Raw genomic sequence first — 20252 nt, forward strand, 5'->3', positions numbered from 1 at the left:
GAGAAAAAAAAGACGAGAGCGGCTATAATCTGTACTCGCACAAGAGTATCGTTATGAACTACACGTCTACACGCCACACGGCGGGCAGCCCTCGAAGTGTCAAGCGCCAAAGGTAAAAACTGAGCGCCCCTGGCGGGCGGCGGGCTTTAGTTTCGGTCCCTGATTGTGATTAAATAGCTATAACGTTAGGACATGATAGCTTCTAGCTAAATCTAGTGCACCCATCCATTTGTTTAATGCAAACGATTGTCATTACACACTGTCCTTTATAAACTAAATACACTTAAATAGCTATGTAACGTTATAGGACTATAGATGGAAATGATAGCTTCTAGAAGTTCTAGCTAAATCTGGTGCACCCATCCATTTGTTTAATGCAAACGATTGTCATTATACACTGCCCTTTATAATCTAAATAAACTTAAATAGCTATGAAACGTTACAGTACATAGGACTATAGATGGAAATGATAGCTTCTTGCTAAATCTAGTGCACCCATCCATTTGTTTAATGCAAACGATTGTCATTATACACTGTCCTTTATAATCGAAATAAACTAAACTAAAGGTGCCTAAATTATGCATTACTATATTTCATCACAATATAATAGATATAGCTAGGTTACTGACATTGTCATTGTGATAATGTCAGTAGTAGCTAGCTGTATCTATTGTTTACACTTGAAATATGTATTTTTATTTTGTCACAATATTAATTGAAAAATATTGTGTAAAATTGAACTGTATTTCTGAGTTGCAGCACTTAAAAACATTAAATGGACTGTTATATCTTATTCAATAGTGGACATTTATTCATTCCCACTTATTAGACACTATTTCTGATGGTAAAATGAGCATAAAAAGCGAAATACAGAATTCTGAAATATTAAAACGGAAAAAATTGAATTTGGGAAAAAATAAAATGGAATTTGGAAAATAATAAAACGGATTTCATATGGCTCTAGTCTGATTGCACTGAAACAGTGTGTGTCAGTGGGGCTTGATTACTCCAGCTGCGAAAAACAATAATCACCGGTGGTTATCGAAAAATAATTCACCGCTGTCGGGGGCTATTGACCAATCACAAGCAAGCATTTCGACAAATGTTAAAACGCCATGGAATAAGCATAATATATTACTATTAATGTTGCACTTTACTGTTACATTTGCACTCTGGTTGGATGCTAAACTTCTTTTCGTTGTACATGTGCTGTATGATGACAATACATTTTAATCTAATCTAATCAAAGAAGTGATCGTTAAACTCCAGGACTAGTTAGTTAGTGGCCCCAGCAGTTAAACTACAGGACTAGTTAGTTAGTGGCCCCAGCAGCAGTTAAACTACAGGACTAGTTAGTTAGTGGCCCCAGCAGCAGTTAAACTACAGGACTAGTTAGTTAGTGGCCCCAGCAGCAGTTAAACTACAGGACTAGTTAGTTAGTGGCCCCAGCAGCAGTTAAACTACAGGACTAGTTAGTTAGTGGCCCCAGCAGCAGTTAAACTACAGGACTAGTTAGTTAGTGGCCCCAGCAGCAGTTAAACTACAGGACTAGTTAGTTAGTGGCCCCAGCAGCAGTTAAACTACAGGACTAGTTAGTTAGTGGCCCCAGCAGTAGGGATGGGAATTGATAGGATTTTATCGATACGATTCCATTATCGATTCTGCTTATCGATTCGATTCTTTATCGATTCTCTTATCGATACCTGATCAATTTATAATTTAAATAAATAAATTGGAAATGCAACAGAACTAAGCTGGTTAGAATAACAACATGCAACTTGACATTTCTGATTGTCATTTATTGTTGAGCCCCCATGTCAGGGGCGACAGTGGCTCGGGAGGTAGAGCAGTCTTCTGGCAATCCGGAGGTTCCCGGTTCGATTCCCGCTCCTCCCGGGCAGCGTGTCGATGTGTCCTTGAGCAAGACACTTAACCCCTAACTGCTCCCGATGAGCAGGTTGGCACCTTGCATGGTTGCCTCCGCCGTCGTTGTGTGAATGTGTGAGTGATTGGGTAAAATGTAAGGAACAAATTGTAAAGCGCTTTGGATAAAAGCGCTATATAAAAAAGCAGCCATTTACCATGTCAGAAAAATACAAAAACTGTAAAAAATAAAACATTAACTATAGCCTACACTTAAATAAAATAATGTATTTGAGATTCTCTTAAAATGTATTTATTTTTTTATTCTTAAACTAATTTAATCTATTGAATAACAGTCGTTATTCCTCTGACTTCTGTCTCACACACACACACACACAGACACACAGAGCTCCCTCCCCGGGCCCCTGTCCTGTAGGTATTGGCTTGTGTTGCTACACGGACACATTTGTATGTTGCACCATGGTACTTCCTGTCTGACGGACTCAGAGTAGAGACTTTGTAAATAAACAATCCGGCTCTTATTATATGTGAACTAAAGAGTACAATGTTTACACAACAGTCCCCACCCGCTGTTTTATTGTATTTGTACCTGTACTATCCGCTGTCAGCTGTTTATCTCTCTTTGTGAGCTTGATTAAATAGCGTTAGCTCACGTTAGCTAGCGATAGCTCCGCGGCTAATTTTAGCTCAACCTAAACTAAATCAATGACTATGTTCTAAAGCATTCAAGTAGTTTTCACTGCACATAGAAGTAGCCAAACAGCGGGAGCATTTCGGGAGCATATGACCAAAAGCCAGGCAATTTCGAGCCCTTAAGGAATCAAATACAGTCTGCCATGGCTATATGCTAACGCGCGCAACTGTAGGAAAAACCTGGCAGCGTTAAGGGAATCGAAAGTCACAGGAGCCACACGGTTCCAGGCATCGGCCAATTAGGAACCGGTTCCCAACGGGAACCGGTTTTCGATTCCCATCCCTACCCAGCAGCAGTTAAACTACAGGACTAGTTAGTTAGTGGCCCCAGCAGCAGTTAAACTACAGGACTAGTTAGTTAGTGGCCCCAGCAGCAGTTAAACTACAGGACTAGTTAGTTAGTGGCCCCAGCAGTTAAACTACAGGACTAGTTAGTTAGTGGCCCCAGCAGTTAAACTACAGGACTAGTTAGTTAGTGGCCCCAGCAGCAGTTAAACTACAGGACTAGTTAGTTAGTGGCCCCAGCAGTTAAACTACAGGACTAGTTAGTTAGTGGCCCCAGCAGCAGTTAAACTACAGGACTAGTTAGTTAGTGGCCCCAGCAGCAGTTCAACTACAGGACTAGTTAGTTAGTGGCCCCAGCAGCAGTTAAACTACAGGACTAGTTAGTTAGTGGCCCCAGCAGCAGTTAAACTACAGGACTAGTTAGTTAGTGGCCCCAGCAGCAGTTAAACTACAGGACTAGTTAGTTAGTGGCCCCAGCAGTTAAACTACAGGACTAGTTAGTTAGTGGCCCCAGCAGCAGTTAAACTACAGGACTAGTTAGTTAGTGGCCCCAGCAGCAGTTAAACTACAGGACTAGTTAGTTAGTGGCCCCAGCAGCAGTTAAACTACAGGACTAGTTAGTTAGTGGCCCCAGCAGCAGTTAAACTACAGGACTAGTTAGTTAGTGGCCCCAGCAGCAGTTAAACTACAGGACTAGTTAGTTAGTGGCCCCAGCAGCAGTTAAACTACAGGACTAGTTAGTTAGTGGCCCCAGCAGCAGTTAAACTACAGGACTAGTTAGTTAGTGGCCCCAGCAGCAGTTAAACTACAGGACTAGTTAGTTAGTGGCCCCAGCAGCAGTTAAACTACAGGACTAGTTAGTTAGTGGCCCCAGCAGTTAAACTACAGGACTAGTTAGTTAGTGGCCCCAGCAGCAGTTAAACTACAGGACTAGTTAGTTAGTGGCCCCAGCAGCAGTTAAACTACAGGACTAGTTAGTTAGTGGCCCCAGCAGCAGTTAAACTACAGGACTAGTTAGTTAGTGGCCCCAGCAGCAGTTAAACTACAGGACTAGTTAGTTAGTGGCCCCAGCAGCAGTTAAACTGCAGGACTAGTTAGTTAGTGGCCCCAGCAGCAGTTAAACTACAGGACTAGTTAGTTAGTGGCCCCAGCAGCAGTTAAACTGCAGGACTAGTTAGTTAGTGGCCCCAGCAGTTAAACTACAGGACTAGTTAGTTAGTGGCCCCAGCAGCAGTTAAACTACAGGACTAGTTAGTTAGTGGCCCCAGCAGCAGTTAAACTACAGGACTAGTTAGTTAGTGGCCCTGTAAATGTCCGAACACAACCCCCTCCAATGTACAGTAAATTACCAAGTATGGTCTTGTCAATATTCCAATGTACAGTTTTGTTTGTACAGTGTCCCCCACCCACCCCTCCTACCCAACCTCCCCCCCCCCACTCCTACCCAACCTCCCCCCCCCACTCCTACCCAACCCCCCCCCCCCCCCCCACCCAACCACCATCAATGTACAGTCCCCCCCACCCCCACCACCTACCCAATCCAATGTACAGTTTCTACGTCAAATGTATATACTCTTTTTTCTGGACTCTTTTTGTATCACAAACAGTACTGTATGTGTAAATCTGGTATGTCATAAATGTATAGATGTAGCAGTACTGTCTATCTGTATGTTGTGTATGTCATATATGTTACGATGAATTGAAAATGGGGGACCCTGATGTAAACAAGACGAAAGTCTTTCTCTGGTCTGCATCACCTTAACAATTGTATGTATTGAGCTGTACTGTACTGTACCCATTCTGCAATCTGTTAATAAAGTTTTCAATCAATCAATCAATCATGTGTACTTTATAGGGTTAGTGTTAGTTAGTTACAGCAGCAGAAACAGCACTAACCAACACTAACCTGCACGTCAGCTGGATGTGTACTTGTTAAACAGCAGGACTAGTTAGTGTTATGGTTAGTTAGTTAGTTAGTTAGTTAGTTCGTTAGTTAGTTAGTTACAGCTGGATGAGGAGCTGCTCGCCGGCTAAAAGCTACTGATGTGAGAAACACAATCTGGGGGAAAATATACAGAAAAAAGCATCATCTTTTGGGTCCGAGATCAGTTTACCTGGATGTTCCCGAGTGACGTGTTCTGTCCTCGGACGCGGCCCTCTGGTTGGGTCTGAATAACGTCAGTATTAAAGTATTAAAGCTGTTTCTCGGTTTTATTTTTAATAATTTTTCCTCTCGTCGCTAAACAATCACTCGGCACATCCAAGATGGCGGCCAGGAACCCCTCCTCCTCCTCCCCCTGAGTGACGGACGGGAGGCCCGCCCACCTGCCACGCTGATTGGCTCGCTTCCCTCCTTCTCGCCTTCCGACTGGGCGAGCCCCGCTGTCGCTCAAGGTAACACAGGGTTACTACTTCCGCACGACTCCAACTGTGATTGGTCCGCTGTGAGAGGTGAAAGGTAAACATGCCCGCCCCCTCTCTCTCTGCTGGCAGAATGTGTGGCATGTTGTTATTAAACCATCTCTTTGTCTTTATGTTTCAGAATGTGTTGATGTTGTTATTAAACCATCTCTTTGTCTTTATGTTTCAGAATGTGTTGATGTTGTTATTAAACCATCTCTTTGTCTTTATGTTTCAGAATGTGTTGATGTTGTTATTAAACCATCTCTTTGTCTTTATGTTTCAGAATGTGTTGATGTTGTTATTAAACCATCTCTTTGTCTTTATGTTTCAGAATGTGTTGATGTTGTTATTAAACCATCTCTTTGTCTTTATGTTTCAGAATGTGTTGATGTTGTTATTAAACCATCTCTCTGTCTTTATGTTTCTAGTCTCACTGACCAGCAAACGACACCAAAATAAACCTTTTATAACCTTTTATGTATATATTTTTTTTTATGATCTCTTTTTACATTTCATCACCAAAATGTTCATCACCAAGTTGATGTGAAAAGTATTACCCCCCCCCCCCCCCCACCCCACTTATATAGTCTCCTGAGCAGAACGACAGGTCTTCCTCTCACTGTTCACTGGTTAGATGTTGAGTGAGTATAAAGTACCTTTATTTATATAGCAGCCTTCACAGGGTGCTTTACACTACAGCTAGCATATATAAAAAATTAAATAAAAATCAGAAATAAATTATAACAACAGACAATAGAATAAAAAGAATTTAAATAAAATCATCAGTCAGTCATTTAAAACTATAGGAACAGTTTGGACAAAAGGGTGCCTAGGACCAAAAAAGCCTGTCTGAACATACAAAAACAAACTGGTCAGACTACTGCTTGACCTGACTCCTAGAACCCACCTCACCCCTGCCCACTTTGACAACCTAGGATGGCTTAGAGTAGACGACAGAGTACAGCAACTTGCAATGGGCCCGGTCTACAAGATACACTACACGACTAAGGTACCCATGTACATGTCAAAATACTTCCCAAAGGTCAGTGAATACCATGTGGAACGCCCTACCCAAAGCTGTAAAGGAATGTGGATCACTACCCACTTTCAAAACCTCTCTCAAGGGACACCTACGGGAGACTGCAATTCAACACTGGCCCCTGTAAATATCCTAACCCAACCCCCTCCAATGTACAGTCATTTACCTAGTATGGTTTTGTCAATAGTCCAATGTACAATTTTGTTTGTTTGTACAGTGTCTCCCCCCCCCCCCCTCAATGTACAGTTTTGCTTGTTTATACAGTGTGCCCCCCCCCCCCCCCCCAACCACCTCCAATGTAAATTACCCAGTATGGTTGTCAATATCCCAATGTACCCAACCCCCCCCCACCCAACCTCCTCCAATGTACAGTTTCTACGTCAAATGTATATACTCCCTTTTCTTGACTCCTTCTGTATCACAAACAGTACTGTATTTGCAAATCTGGTATGTCATAAATGTATAGATGTAGCAGTACTGTCTATCTGTATGTCATGTATGTCATATATGTCCTGATGAATTGAAAATGGGGGACCCTGATGTAAACAAGACGAAAGTCTTTCTCTGGTCTGCATCCCCTTAACAATTGTGTGTATTGAGCTGTACTGTATTGTACCCATTCTGCAATCTGTTAATAAAGTTTTCAATCAATCAATCAATCAATCAATCAATCAATCAATCAATCAATCAATCAATCACCACGATCACAACACCAGAGGGAGTTCCACAAATCATGTTCAACCCAGATTCGGCTCAAACAAGGGTCTAAACACGTTTCACAATTATGCCACATCAATGTGGAACGCCCTACCCACAGCTGTAAAAAGATGTGAATCCCTACCCTCCTTCAAAACCGCTCTCAAAGAGCACCTACGGGAGGCTGCAATTCGAAACTGGCACCGGTAAACATCCACCCCCCCCCCCCCACCCAACCCCCTCCAATGTACAGTTTCTTCCCCTTCGAATGTATATATATTTTTTTTATGATCTCTTTCTCATAAACAGTACTGTATATTTGTATGTCATGTATGTCATAAATGTCACTATGAATTGAAAATGGGGGACCCTGATGTAAACAAGACGAAAGTCTTTCTCTGGTCTGCATCCCCTTAACAATTGTGTACTGTGTATTGAGCTGTACTGTATTGTACCCATTCTGCAATCTGGTAATACAGTTTTCAATCAATCAATCAAACAGATGGCCCGAGTTACTAAGGTTCACTACCTCCCTTCTCCACTAGAGTGCACCGTTCTTTAAGGTAGACAGACAGGCTTCCATTAATGTGGTTTATTTGTATTTGAACTGTTCTTTATTAATCATAAAACAAACACAAATTTAATAACAAAAAACAACAAAAACGAAATAAAAAAACCATAAAAAATAAAATACAAATTAAATTAAATATATCTTCCTAGACATTTAACCAACTTCGAAAGAGTGCCTAAGCTTAACCAGTGTAGAAACTGGCGTCGGCCAATCAGAGAGCGTCTCCGAGAAATGCGGCTTAGTTTGGTAATCACGCGAAGAAGACACCTAGCGGGGGGCGGGGCTCAGGTGAGCAGCAACACTAGGTCACGTGAGCTGCTGACGTGGATTCTGGACTCAAAAACAGCTCAACGTTTCCTCTGAAACCCTGTGAAGAGAAACCTTTCTTTAGCGCCAGACAAGCAGCGCTGAACAGTGAGTTGAAATATAAGTTTTATTACTATTGTGTTCCGTGTTCGCGCTTCTTTATTGGACTCCGTGTAGTATTCTCGAAGTCAACCCCCTGTCTGTTTAACTGTCGCTTGGGGGGAAACAAACACTTAGAATCACCAGAAAGGCTTTCGGAAATAGTGAAATGCCATGTTGTGGCCTCAACATTTTCAAAACAAATGATATGAAAAGGTTATGAAATGAACAAGAATGTGATAAAAACATGTAATAAAAACGGAGCACAACATTTGATAAAAGTAGAAATCCGTTTGTTTCCCCCATACAACATGGCGGCGGTCTCGTGACGTTAGAGTGTCTTCGAGACTGCTCTCTGGTCGAGGCCTACGTGACGTCACAGCCAGCGGTTTGATTGATTGATTGATTGAACACTTTATTAACAGATTGCAGAATGGGTACAATACAGTACAACTCAATACACACAATTGTTAAGGGGATGCAGACCAGAGAAAGACTTTCGTCTTGTTTACATCAGGGTCCCCCATTTTCAATTCATCATAACATATATGACATACATGACATACAGATAGTTAGTACTGCTACATCTATACATTTATGACATACCAGATTTGCAAATACAGTACTGTTTGTGATACAGAAGGAGTCAAGAAAAGGGAGTATATACATTTGACGTAGAAACTGTACATTGGAGGAGGTTGGGTGGGGGGTGTTGGGTACATTGGGATATTGACAACCATACTGGGTAATTTACATTGGAGGTGGTTGGGGGGGGGGGGGGCACACTGTATAAACAAGCAAAATTGTACATTGAGGGGGGGGGGGGAGGAGACACTGTACAAACAAACAAAATTGTACATTGGACTATTGACAACCATACTAGGTAAATGACTGTACATTGGAGGGGGTTGGGTTAGGATATTTACAGGGGCCAGTGTTGAATTGCAGTCTCCCGTAGGTGTCCCTTGAGAGTGTTTTTGAAAGTGGGTAGTGATTCACATTCCTTTACAGTTTTGGGTAGGGCGTTCCACATTGATGTGGCATAATTGCGAAACGTGTTTAGTCCCTTGTTTGAGCCGAATCTGGGTTTAACATGATTTGTGGAGCTCCCTCTGGTGTTGTGATCGTGGTATTCACTGACCTTTGGGAAGTATTTTGACATGTACATGGGTACCTTGGTCGTGTAGTGTATCTTGTAGACCAGGCCCATTGCAAGTTGCTGTACTCTGTCGTCTAATCTAAGCCATCCTAGGTTGTCAAAGTGGGCAGGGGTGAGGTGGGTTCTAGGAGTAAGGTCAAGCAGTAGTCTGACCAGTTTGTTTTGATATGTTTGTAATTTTGTTTTTAGCGCCTTTGAGGTGCTTTGGTACCATGAGGTGCAAGCATAGTCGTAGTACCCTTGAATGAGTGCTCCTGCCAGAGTCTTCAGGGTATTCTTGTTTACCAGAGAGGCGATCCGGTACAAGAATCGAGTTCGTTGGTTGACTTTTTTTATTGCATTGGATGCCATTTTGTCACAGGAGAGATTAGCCTCTAGGATGGAACCCAGGTAGGTAATTTCATCTTTCCTTGTGACAATATTGTCACCCACTGTAACTGAGAAGCCGTCGGTCTTGCTGAGTTTGTTATTTGAACCGAAGAGAATGGACTCTGTTTTGCCCATGTGTAATGATAGTTTGTTATCAGCGAGCCATATGCAGATTTTGCCTAGTTCCGAGCTGAGGGTTTTTTCAACCTGCTCCTCAATGGCAAACCAACCTAGATTTACCCTGAAGAACTGGTCCTACCCAAACCGTTCGTTATACAAGTATCACAGACAAAGAACGTATTACATGCTGGGTATGCTGATAGAGTAAACTATTATATGAATATGAATAGGAATATGATATAAGGTATACACTGGTCCGTCCGCGAGGATAGCGACAAGGAGTCGGATAGCCATTAAATGCCATTTGAGAATATAGGCTACCTAATAGTATATGATTTTTAGAGGCATCTATTTTGTTGTCGGTATTAGGCTAATACCGACAACAAAATAGATGCCTCTAAAAATCATATTATAGCCAATCGAACACAACTAATAAAGGCATTCATATTACAGCACGGTTATAATGACACACCACCAACGCCAAACAGTGGTCAACGAACGGTCTTTATTAGTATTTTGAGCTGTCCAGGCAGAATTGCAGCAATGGTCTTAGGGAGCCGTTGATATCTGACATCACCATGTACAAGTCAGCCTTTTATTTATCCCATAACACACAGGTTGAGTGTGCGCACGGGACTCGAGCCACCCGAACAACTGCCTCTTTGAACTGCTGCGGTCAGGCAAGCGATACCGGAGTCTTAAGGCGAGCACAGAAAGACTCCGAAGAAGCTTCTATCCCCAGGCCATCAGGCTGCTAAACGAACAATAAACACTATGCAACAACCATCAAATGCACACAGCACACACACTAGGGATGGGTACCGAATTCGGTACTTTTGAGGTACCGAACCGAAACACGTCGGTACTACCGAGTATCGAATCAAGTGAGAAACCGAAAAAAAAATAAAAAAAAAATAAAAAAAAATATTTTTTATACATTTTTTTTTTTACTTTTTTTTTTTTTTTACTTTTTTCTTTTCATGTCAACGTTCACACGCACAATATATGCTTACCTAGGATTTGACTTGATTCAACAACAAAGCAGTCGGAGCAATGACAAGCCGAAAACTGTCGAAATTGTAGTTATTTGAAGTTTGGATTTTTTTTTACGACTGAGGTAGGTAAATTAAATTTCGACAGTTTTCGGCTTGTCATTGCTCCGACTGCTTTGTTGTTGAATCAAGTCAAATCCTAGGTAAGCATATATTGTGCGTGTGAACGTTGACATGAAAAAAAAAAGTAAAAAAAAAAAAAAGAAAAGTAAAAAAAAAAATAATAAAAAATATTTTTTTTTATTTTTTTTAAAAGTACCGAAAAAAGGTACCGTTGGGTACCGGTATCGATTCACAGGTACCGGTACCGGTACCGGTACCGGTATCGGTTCAAATATGAAAGGTACCCATCCCTAACACACACCCACACGCACACACTCACTTAAACAAACAACACACTGCAGCACCCACTCTCCACACTTTAGATCACACAAACACACTTTATATTTATTGATAAAGGATTTGCACTACAACTCGTACACCTACTGTAAATTGCACCTCATCCCATTTCTGCCTTGCACTATATAGTATTGTATATTGGTACACTGCACAGTATTGTATATTATATGGTAACTCAGTTACGTCTATTCTGCATCGAACATTGTACATATGTCTATACTGAACACTGTGACCTCATTTTTTTTACTTCTAATTTACATGCTATACTATGTTATTTTATTTCATACTTATCTTGTCTTGCACGGTCTCTGGAGCGTAACAGTAAGAAGCATTTTGTATAAAAGTATTCTGTACTTCTGTATGACAACTATTAAAGAAATTTGAACTTGTGTCTTCTTGGTTCGGCAGCGCCTCAGTGAACAATCTCCTGTGAAGTTTCTCAGAGTTCCGCTCGGGTCAGTCCATTATTTCACATCCCATGGGGTGTGTTTCATGACCATATATGGATAATCATGCACGAGCATTGATGGTAGAACAAAGAGGTATTTATCAACACGGAGGAGCGTAGGACCTGTGTACGCACGGTTGATAAATCCCAATATTTCTGTGCGTGCACACATTCTAAATTCTGTGCTTACGTATATAAAAATGGAACACTTTCTAAGAAGTGTTGATAAATGAGGGCCCTGGTCTACATGGGTCTGTGTGATGGTCTCTCTCTCTCTCTCCAGGTCTACATGGGTCTGTGTGATGGTCTCTCTCTCTCTCTCTCTCTCCAGGTCTACATGGGTCTGTGTGATGGTCTGTCTCTCTCTCTCTCCAGGTCTACATGGGTCTGTGTGACGTCTCTCTCTCTCTCTCTCTCCAGGTCATTATGGGTCTGTGTGACGGTCTGTCTCGCTGTAAGCTGGCGTTGGCCTTCGCGGTGCTGATGGATCTGCTGGGTGGTGCCGCCCTGCTGGTGGGAGTCTTTGCCCCCCTGGAGATCAAAGGGCGAGACTTTGGAGACCTGCTGGTCTACACGGGTACGTAGACTTTGGACTTCCACTGAGCTCATTCAGAACCTTCTTGGGATCACGTGTACAAGAAATCTAAGCAAATGAATAAAGGGAAGACAATTACACAGCAGGTTTTGTAGATACAGTACTGGATTCTGCCATCCGGACACATGCAATTTGAAATATGATTATAGAATATCAGGCCTAGGGCGGCCGGGTAGCGCAGCGGACTAAGCGTCTGTCTACCACCGCAGAGACACTGGTATCGAATCCGGCTGTCAGCTGTGCCTCCGGCTTGGTCGGCCGTCATACTGACACAAATGGCAGAGTCAGCGGGAGGGAAGCCGGTGGGTGGTAATCTGGTCGTTGTAAACGGCGTCTCCTACAGGTCGGTCAGGGCGCCTGCACAGTGATGAAGGGATCTGGGTGAGGTAGTGTGCCCTCCCACGCGTTACACTCGCCCAATGAGAGTCCTCGCTGGCAGGTGAAAAGAGGCTGCTGGCTGTCTCCTATGTATTGGAGGAAGCATGTGATAGACTTCAGGGCTCCCTAGACCGGCAAGTATGGCGCAAATGCGCGCAATGACCAGGAAGGGGAGGGGGGAATTGGCATAACGACTAAATTGGGATGGGAGGAAAATACAAGAAAAATAGGAGGAGAAAAGGTGGATTAAAAAAAAAAGAATATCGGGCCTATAAATGACCTTATTATGGCCAAGTCGCACATCTATGGATCGGGCCAAATCTCCCCTTTCCAATGGCAGAGTTCAATCTGGATTTATTATCACCAGGTTCCCCTGACAGGGCGGCAAAAACCGTGAATGAAATCTACTCTAAGTACAGTTACTTTTTTATAATTCACAGAAAGGTAGAGAAACTAACTGCATTCTGTTTTATGGCAAATTATGACGTTTAGGTTTGTTCTACCCGTGAGATATGATCCAGAAAATAAAGAGGGAAAGAAAACTGAAAAAGAAGTGGGTTGATTGACAGGGGCTGGCGTGAGCTGGGAAGTGTAGTTTTTTTTTTATTCGAAAGCCCTGGGTCTCTTCTCTCAAAAGACTACACTCAAGTTACGTTGCGCCAAATCCTCGCATCAATCCTCTCCTTTTTCCGACTCGATGCCCTGAGATTTCTATAACTCATAATTCACTAACACTTAAAACCATTGGTAAACAAACGTAGTGCTGAAAATATACACGTTGACTGCTGTTTTGACAGGATTAGGGTCTTTACTCTTGGCTACATTTGAGGGGGAAAAACGCAACATTAATTCATACATTCTGTATAGGGATGCACCGATCCGACTTTTTCAGTTACGATACCGATACCTGGGTTTTCTCAAAAAGTTAAAAACAAAAAGAATTTATCCACGTTTTCTTTATTTTTTATATTAAAATATATTTTGTTTTTAAGAATTGTAAAGGATCACAAGTGTGTTTTTGATTTGTTGTAAACAAAGACAGACAATAAACTTCATTCATTCAATTAATAAACTGTATGCCTCACTGTCACTGTGTGGAAGAGACTGGGATCATTCTTTTGTGCAACAAGGCAACATCAGGCTTGACTTAAAACATTACTTTCCTAACTTAGTAATACTGCTGTGGTCCAGGTGCCCTGTTCGTCCTCATGTCCCTGTGGGGCTGGGTCCTCTGGTACAGTGGGAACATCGAGGGCCTCACGTCCCGCAAGGAGGTGGGACACATCGGCAGCGCCGTGGACAGACTGGCCCGCAACCTCAGCCGCAAGATACGCACCTACAGGGGGCGCCACTGATCCTGGGTAGGTACAGCCGCAAGATACGCACCTACAGGGGGCGCCACTGATCCTGGGTAGGTACAGCCGCAAGATACGCACCTACAGGGGGCGCCACTGATCCTGGGTAGGTACAGGATATAGTAGGTGATGATTACCTCCTAACCATTCCTAATGATTACCTCCTAACCATTCCTAATGATTACCTCCTAACCATTCCTAATGATTACCTCCTAACCATTCCTAATGATTACCTCCTAACCATTCCTAATGATTACCTCCTAACCATTCCTAATGATTACCTCCTAACCATTCCTATTGATTACCTCCTAACCATTCCTAATGAATACCTGATTACCTCCTAACCATTCCTAATGATTACCTCCTAACCATTCTAATGATTACCTCCTAACCATTCCTAATGATTACCTCCTAACCATTCCTATTGATTACCTCCTAACCATTCCTAATGAATACCTGATTACCTCCTAACCATTCCTAATGATTACCTCCTAACCATTCTAATGATTACCTCCTAACCATTCCTAATGATTACCTCCTAACCTCCCTGGAAATGGTAACTACAGATGAGGTACTCAAAAAACTGAGCGCCCTCCAACCAAACAAGGCCACTGGCCATGACAACATCCCCTCCAAATTCCTCAGAGACTCAGCAGCCGCCATCACCCCAGTCATCACACACATAATAAACCTCTCCATAAAACAGGGACACGTCCCCAAGGACTTCAAAATTGCGAGAGTAACACCCCTGCACAAAAAGGGCAGCAAATTAGACCCGGGCAACTACCACCCTGTTTCTATCCTTACATCCATCTCGAAAGTCATGGAAAAAATAGTATACGAACAGATCGAAAAGTACCTTGCGGAAAAAAATCTAATCTATGAATTCCAATCTGGCTTCAGAACATCCCACTCCACTGACACATGCCTTCTCTACTTGAACGACCACATCAAACAAGAGGTGGACGCGGGCAAATACTGCGGCATGGTCATGCTGGACCTACAAAAGGCCTTCGACACTGTCAATCACACCATTCTGATTGACAAGCTAAAAGCAATTGGTTTTGATAGTTTATCAGTGAGCTGGATACAATCCTACCTGGAGGGGAGGGAACAGATGGTGGAGGTAAACGGTACCCTATCCCCCCCCCCTCACAGTGAGCTGTGGTGTTCCACAAGGAAGCATACTAGGACCGCTACTATTCCTAATTTATGCAAATGACATGTCGTCAGCTTGTGACTGCAACTTGTTCCTGTTTGCGGATGACTCAGCCCTGACCTTACTCCTAGAACCCACCTCACCCCTGCCCACTTTGACAACCTAGGATGGCTTAGAGTAGACGACAGAGTACAGCAACTTGCAATGGGCCTGGTCTACAAGATACACTACGCAACCAAGGTACCCATGTACATGTCAAAATACTTCCCAAAGGTCAGTGAATACCACGATCACAACACCAGAGGGAGCTCCACAAATCATGTTAAACCCAGATTCGGCTCAAACAAGGGACTAAACACGTTTCGCAATTATGCCACATCAATGTGGAACGCCCTACCCAAAGCTGTAAAGGAATGTGAATCACTACCCACTTTCAAAAACACTCAAAAAACACCTACGTGAGACTGCAATTCGAAACTGGCCCCTACAAATGTCCTAACCTAGTTGTACAGTAAATGACCAAGTAAGGCTTTGTCAGTATTCCAATGTACAGTGTAAAATGTGTGTGTCCCCCCTACCCAACCCCCCCCCCCCCCCCCCACCTCCAATGTACAGCCCCCACCCACCCACCCAACCTCACCCAACCTCCTCCAATGTACAGTTTCTACGTCAAATGTATATACACTCTTTTTCTGGACACTTTTGTATCACAAACGGTACTGTATTTGCAAATCTGATATGTCATAAATGTATAGATGTAGCAGTACTGTCTATCTGTATGTCATGTATGTCATATATGTTATGATGAATTGAAAATGGGGGACCCTGATGGAAACAAGACGAAAGTCTTTCTCAGGTCTGCATCCCCTTAACAATTGTATGTATTGAGCTGTACTGTACTGTACCCCTTCTGCAATCTGTTAATAAACTTTTCAATCAATCAATCAAAACCATTCCTAATGATTACCTCCTAACCATTCCTAATGATTACCTCCTAACCATTCCTAATGATGACCTCCTAACCATTATTTTATGACTGCATCACCTACAGATGCATTTAGCCACATATTTCTTTATTTTATGTTAAACACATAACTCGTGTTAACCCGCCATGCGTTGGACGCCAGACCTGCGATATCTTGGGTTTTGGTCGTTTTTTTCTTTTATTCAATATTTGTATTCATTATTCATCCACTGACCTCTGTGTTGCCATAGGAAAGGATTTTGAGATTGCCAAAGTGTAATACCGGCCGCATCCTGCCAGATGGCAGTGTCTCCCACCCTTTTTGATCAGCGTCACGAATGCCGTTACTGGCCATCAAAGCATAATACATTTGATTTGGAAATAGTAGCGTGTCCAGGCAATAAACGCCAACGCTTATAGTAGAATACACGTAGCGCCCTGTAACTCAGCGTTTCAGGAATTATCCCGGATCACTCCTAAAATATACGTATATTCACCAGTTCAGAGTTTTTTTTTATTTGCCACATGGAATCAATACAATCAGAGTTTCTTCATTACACAATCATAAATATCATTCCATGGACAAAAGGAGCAGGAAGAAGAATAAATCTTATAGTTACCTGCCCCTTATTCCTAAACTAAACAAGTATTTACTTAATGGTTGGCGTACAACCTAATTTACACAAAATAATAATTTATACGATTATACAAGAAACACACAATCCACAGTTAAACAAGAAACATTTTAATAATAATAACAATAATAATAATAATAATAATAATAATAATAATAATAATAATAATAATAAAGGATAAAAGAAAGAAAAAAAATATCTCACTATTCATATCGCATTTGATTTTCATACTGACTAAATTTTTTTTTTATATATATTTTTGAATTGATAAACACGATTACATCCCTTAACACATCTGGCGCCAATAACGTTGTACAATGTGTTTCAAGGTCATGCTAATTCTGCCAAACCACGGCGTACAACGTTATTGATGTCATATTAAATTTTTTCGCCATGGTATTCATAATTCCCTCACCCAGCCTCGGCTGATACAGTGGGAGCCTGCACAACTCTGCAACACTTCAATACTGCTGCCTGGTGGATGATCGGCAAGTTACAACCGGAAATGGATCTCTGGTGATCTCCGTGCATCTGGCAAATGCGTCCGGCACTCGCATATTGTTGCGGGACTCTAGACACACATCCGTGTATATCGATCGCTGCCATAACTCAATAATCGATATGATTTGGTGTTTATTATTATTATACAAACCGGAAAATGGATCTAGTAGATTGCGTCAAATAAGTGGGATCTTTTTCCTCCAGTCTCATCGGCGAACGGTAAGAGGACGCTGACGTCATTTACAGCGAGTTTGTTTATTATTATTAATGCAAACTGCTCTGATCAATATATCACCCATACTACATAAAGCTTTTACTGACAATCACGGAATTATAAACGACCCCCCCCCGTTCATCCGCGCATGATAAGTCATAACGTTTAGGATTGTACAGTTGAAATTTTTAATATAGTGTGTATCGGCAACAAACGGCAGTTGATAATCTATATATGCGTTTATGCCTATAACTCACGTTCTAGGAATTACTGCAGAAAACAATAAAAACATGTTTATATTCTAGACGGTATTTTCGTATGAATCTATGAATGAAAAATTATAATGTTCCTACATCCTGAACGATAGATAATCGATGTTGAATGGGCCATAGTAATGTCAATTTAGCAATACAATTTAAAAAGTTATAGCCCTGCAAAGAAGGTGAACATCTCCATAGGCTTAGAGTGGTAGCAGAGAGTGGTATGAGACGGGCAAACTCCGTGGCAGTTAATGTGTTAAGCTCGCTATGGAGATAAATTCCACAACTTTACACCAATAACTGAAGGACACATCTGTTTAAGTGTGGTACGTGCAAACTGATGTTTAAAATTGTATTTTCTCCTACTAAACTCACTTTCTAAATGAAAAAGATTTTGTAGTTTTTCTGGCAGTGTATTATTTCTTGCCCTAAATATAATTAACATTGTTTGAAACTTAACCATGTCTTCAAGTTTAATTATTCTAGATTTAATAAATAATGTTTGTGTGTTCTCGATAATTCACTTTATGTGTGATTCTTACAGCCCTCTTCTGTAGTATATATAATGGTTTTATATTGGTCCCATAAGTATTCCCCCATACTTCAAGAAAGTCACTGTCAAATGACTATAGTATTGTCTCCATAGCTATAATATTGATATAGCTCTCCAAACATAGTGACGCACAGTGAACATATGTTATGGAAACGTGGCACGTTAGCCACAAGGGCCAGACTAATCCCTGGTGCTGAATGTGTTAAAATAAACACAAACAGACTTCATTTACACTTTGACTTGATGAAATGTTACACAATATGAATCACTATTTAGCTCAGACCTGGGCATTGTACGGCCCGCGGGCCGGATACGGCCCGCGGGATGATTCTGACCGGCCCGCGAAAGATTACATGATAATATATTTTTTTTTTTAATATTTTTTTTTTTTATTTTTTTTTTTAACTTTTTTCTTTTCATGTCAACGTTCACACGCACAATATACGCGCAGGAGACATGCTCAGAAGATGTTGGTTCTCTTTGGATCCACCTACATATGTGAACAGACATTCTCAGTCATGACGTTTACCAAGTCCAGGTACAGATCCTCTCTCACTGATGAACATCTGGCAGCTGTGCTTCGCATCTCCACCTCAGACATGCAACCTGACTTTGATGGACTTGTTAAAGCTCAACAGAGACTGGATTTCTCACACTGAATGAAAAAAAAGAACTGAAGAACACTAAAATGTGGAAATATAACAAGTGAAATGGGACACTTGATATTTTTTTTCTTTTTTTTGCACAGTTCTGAAAACATTAAATGTTTAATATAGGCATGTAAAGTAAAAAAGGCTACAAAACTGGGACACTTTTCTTTACACAGTTCAGTCCCATGTCTTGTTTATTTTTGCTATAAGATGATGTGATGTCTTTAGAAAGCTAAGAAAATCCTTGTTTCAATAGTATATGAAACTCAAAATGCCCTTGTTTATCATTTTGGAAATAAATTCTATTTGAATAAATGATATTTTTGAAAGCTAACCTCACCTTTTAATTGCCAAATAATAACATACACTCTTACCAGGGGTCAAAACAATGCCATTTACTGCTTTTTATATAGAAATAAAATTTATATTATGCATAATTGAGTTTGAAATTTTGGCCCGGCCCCCCAACATATTTTCAGTTGCTCATTCGGCCCCCCGGGAAAAATAATTGCCCACCCCTGATTTAGCTCCATTCTGTCGCTGATTAAATAGGCCTTCTGTCTCCTAAATGATCAAATACTGGATATCTTTGTTATCATTTGTAGTATATTGAAAGATAAGAGAAACCGTATTATCCCAGCAGGGGTGTAATACCTTATTATCCCAGCAGGGGTGTAATTGTGTGTATAATATAGAATCAAACCCGCCCTCTTTTCTTGATCCTCCAATCACAAACATTGCTTCCCTCGGACAAATTTGGGGAAGCAACAGTTGTTGATTGGAGGATCAAGAAAAGAGGGCAGGGTTTGTGATAGGTGATGTTTAAATGAGTGGACTCTGTATTTAGGATCTTCTTCTGTTTCCTGTTAGAGCCAGACACTGGAGCGGAACACTTCCTGGACCGATGTCTCCCTCAACGCTCTCCATTCATAATGCATCCATCATTCATCTGTCAGTATTAATATCCTCAGACTACAACGCTACTAAAATACCCTCGGCCTGAACATCCATGTTTGCAAACTTGGACTGTGAAAAAAGAAGATTTCAATTATGATATTATTGTATGATATTATTCTCATATAGTTGATATTATGTTACATAGTAACACTGCTGAGTTTTTTATTTTTTATTTTTTTATGTGCATGATTTTAGATGTACTTGTTTTAATACAAGGAGTATCTTTAATAAAGGTTTTTTCCACAAATTGGTGGCCACAGATATCTTTGGATGACTTTAATCAAACCTGGGGCGACAGCAGCTCAGGGGGTAGAGGAGGTCAAGTTTCAAGTGTGTTTATTATTTGTCACAACAAGATACAGAATACTTTATGATGAAATGCTTGTTTCTGTGTGAGCCCCTGAGAGTGTGCTACATACAGTAAAGAGAAAGTAAGTAATCAAGAAGTAAGTGAAGGAATGTTCAGTCAATATACAATACAGATGAGTAACAGTGAGGTACAATGCAG

The 20252-nt window shown here is 41.3% G+C and overlaps 2 protein-coding genes across 2 annotated transcripts in view; one reads left to right on the forward strand and one right to left on the reverse strand.

The window, feature by feature from the left end:
- Positions 1-5115, reverse strand: part of LOC311239736 (uncharacterized protein) — a gene marked incomplete at its 3' end in the record, with an annotated part of 95758 nt that extends 90643 nt beyond the window's left edge. Inside the window, exon 1 of the mRNA XM_084338432.1 lies at positions 4977-5115. The remainder of the gene's footprint in view (positions 1-4976) is intronic.
- Positions 5116-7849: 2734 nt separating this feature from the next.
- LOC311239740 (transmembrane protein 238-like) lies at positions 7850-20001 on the forward strand. The gene is made up of 4 exons (XM_084338436.1): positions 7850-7985; positions 11944-12100; positions 13688-13857; positions 19658-20001. The coding sequence occupies exons 2-3, from the start codon at positions 11950-11952 to the stop codon at positions 13849-13851; spliced, it is 315 nt and encodes a 104-aa protein (XP_084194562.1). The 5' UTR covers positions 7850-7985; positions 11944-11949; the 3' UTR covers positions 13852-13857; positions 19658-20001.
- The last annotated feature ends 251 nt before the right edge of the window (positions 20002-20252 follow it).

Source organism: Notolepis coatsorum (assembly GCF_963971535.1).
Source record: "Notolepis coatsorum genome assembly, contig: SUPER_13_unloc_1, whole genome shotgun sequence".
In the NCBI taxonomy this organism is placed as follows: Eukaryota; Metazoa; Chordata; class Actinopteri; order Aulopiformes; family Paralepididae; genus Notolepis; species Notolepis coatsorum.

What these genes read in the sequence shown, in the direction of transcription:
- LOC311239740 (XM_084338436.1), top strand. Translation starts at nt 11,950, where the DNA reads ATGGGTCTGTGTGACGGTCTGTCTCGCTGTAAGCTGGCGTTGGCCTTC. An exon ending in AGACCTGCTGGTCTACACGG is followed by an intron (nt 12,101 to 13,687) that starts GTACGTAGACTT and finishes GCTGTGGTCCAG; the next exon opens with GTGCCCTGTTCGTCCTCATG.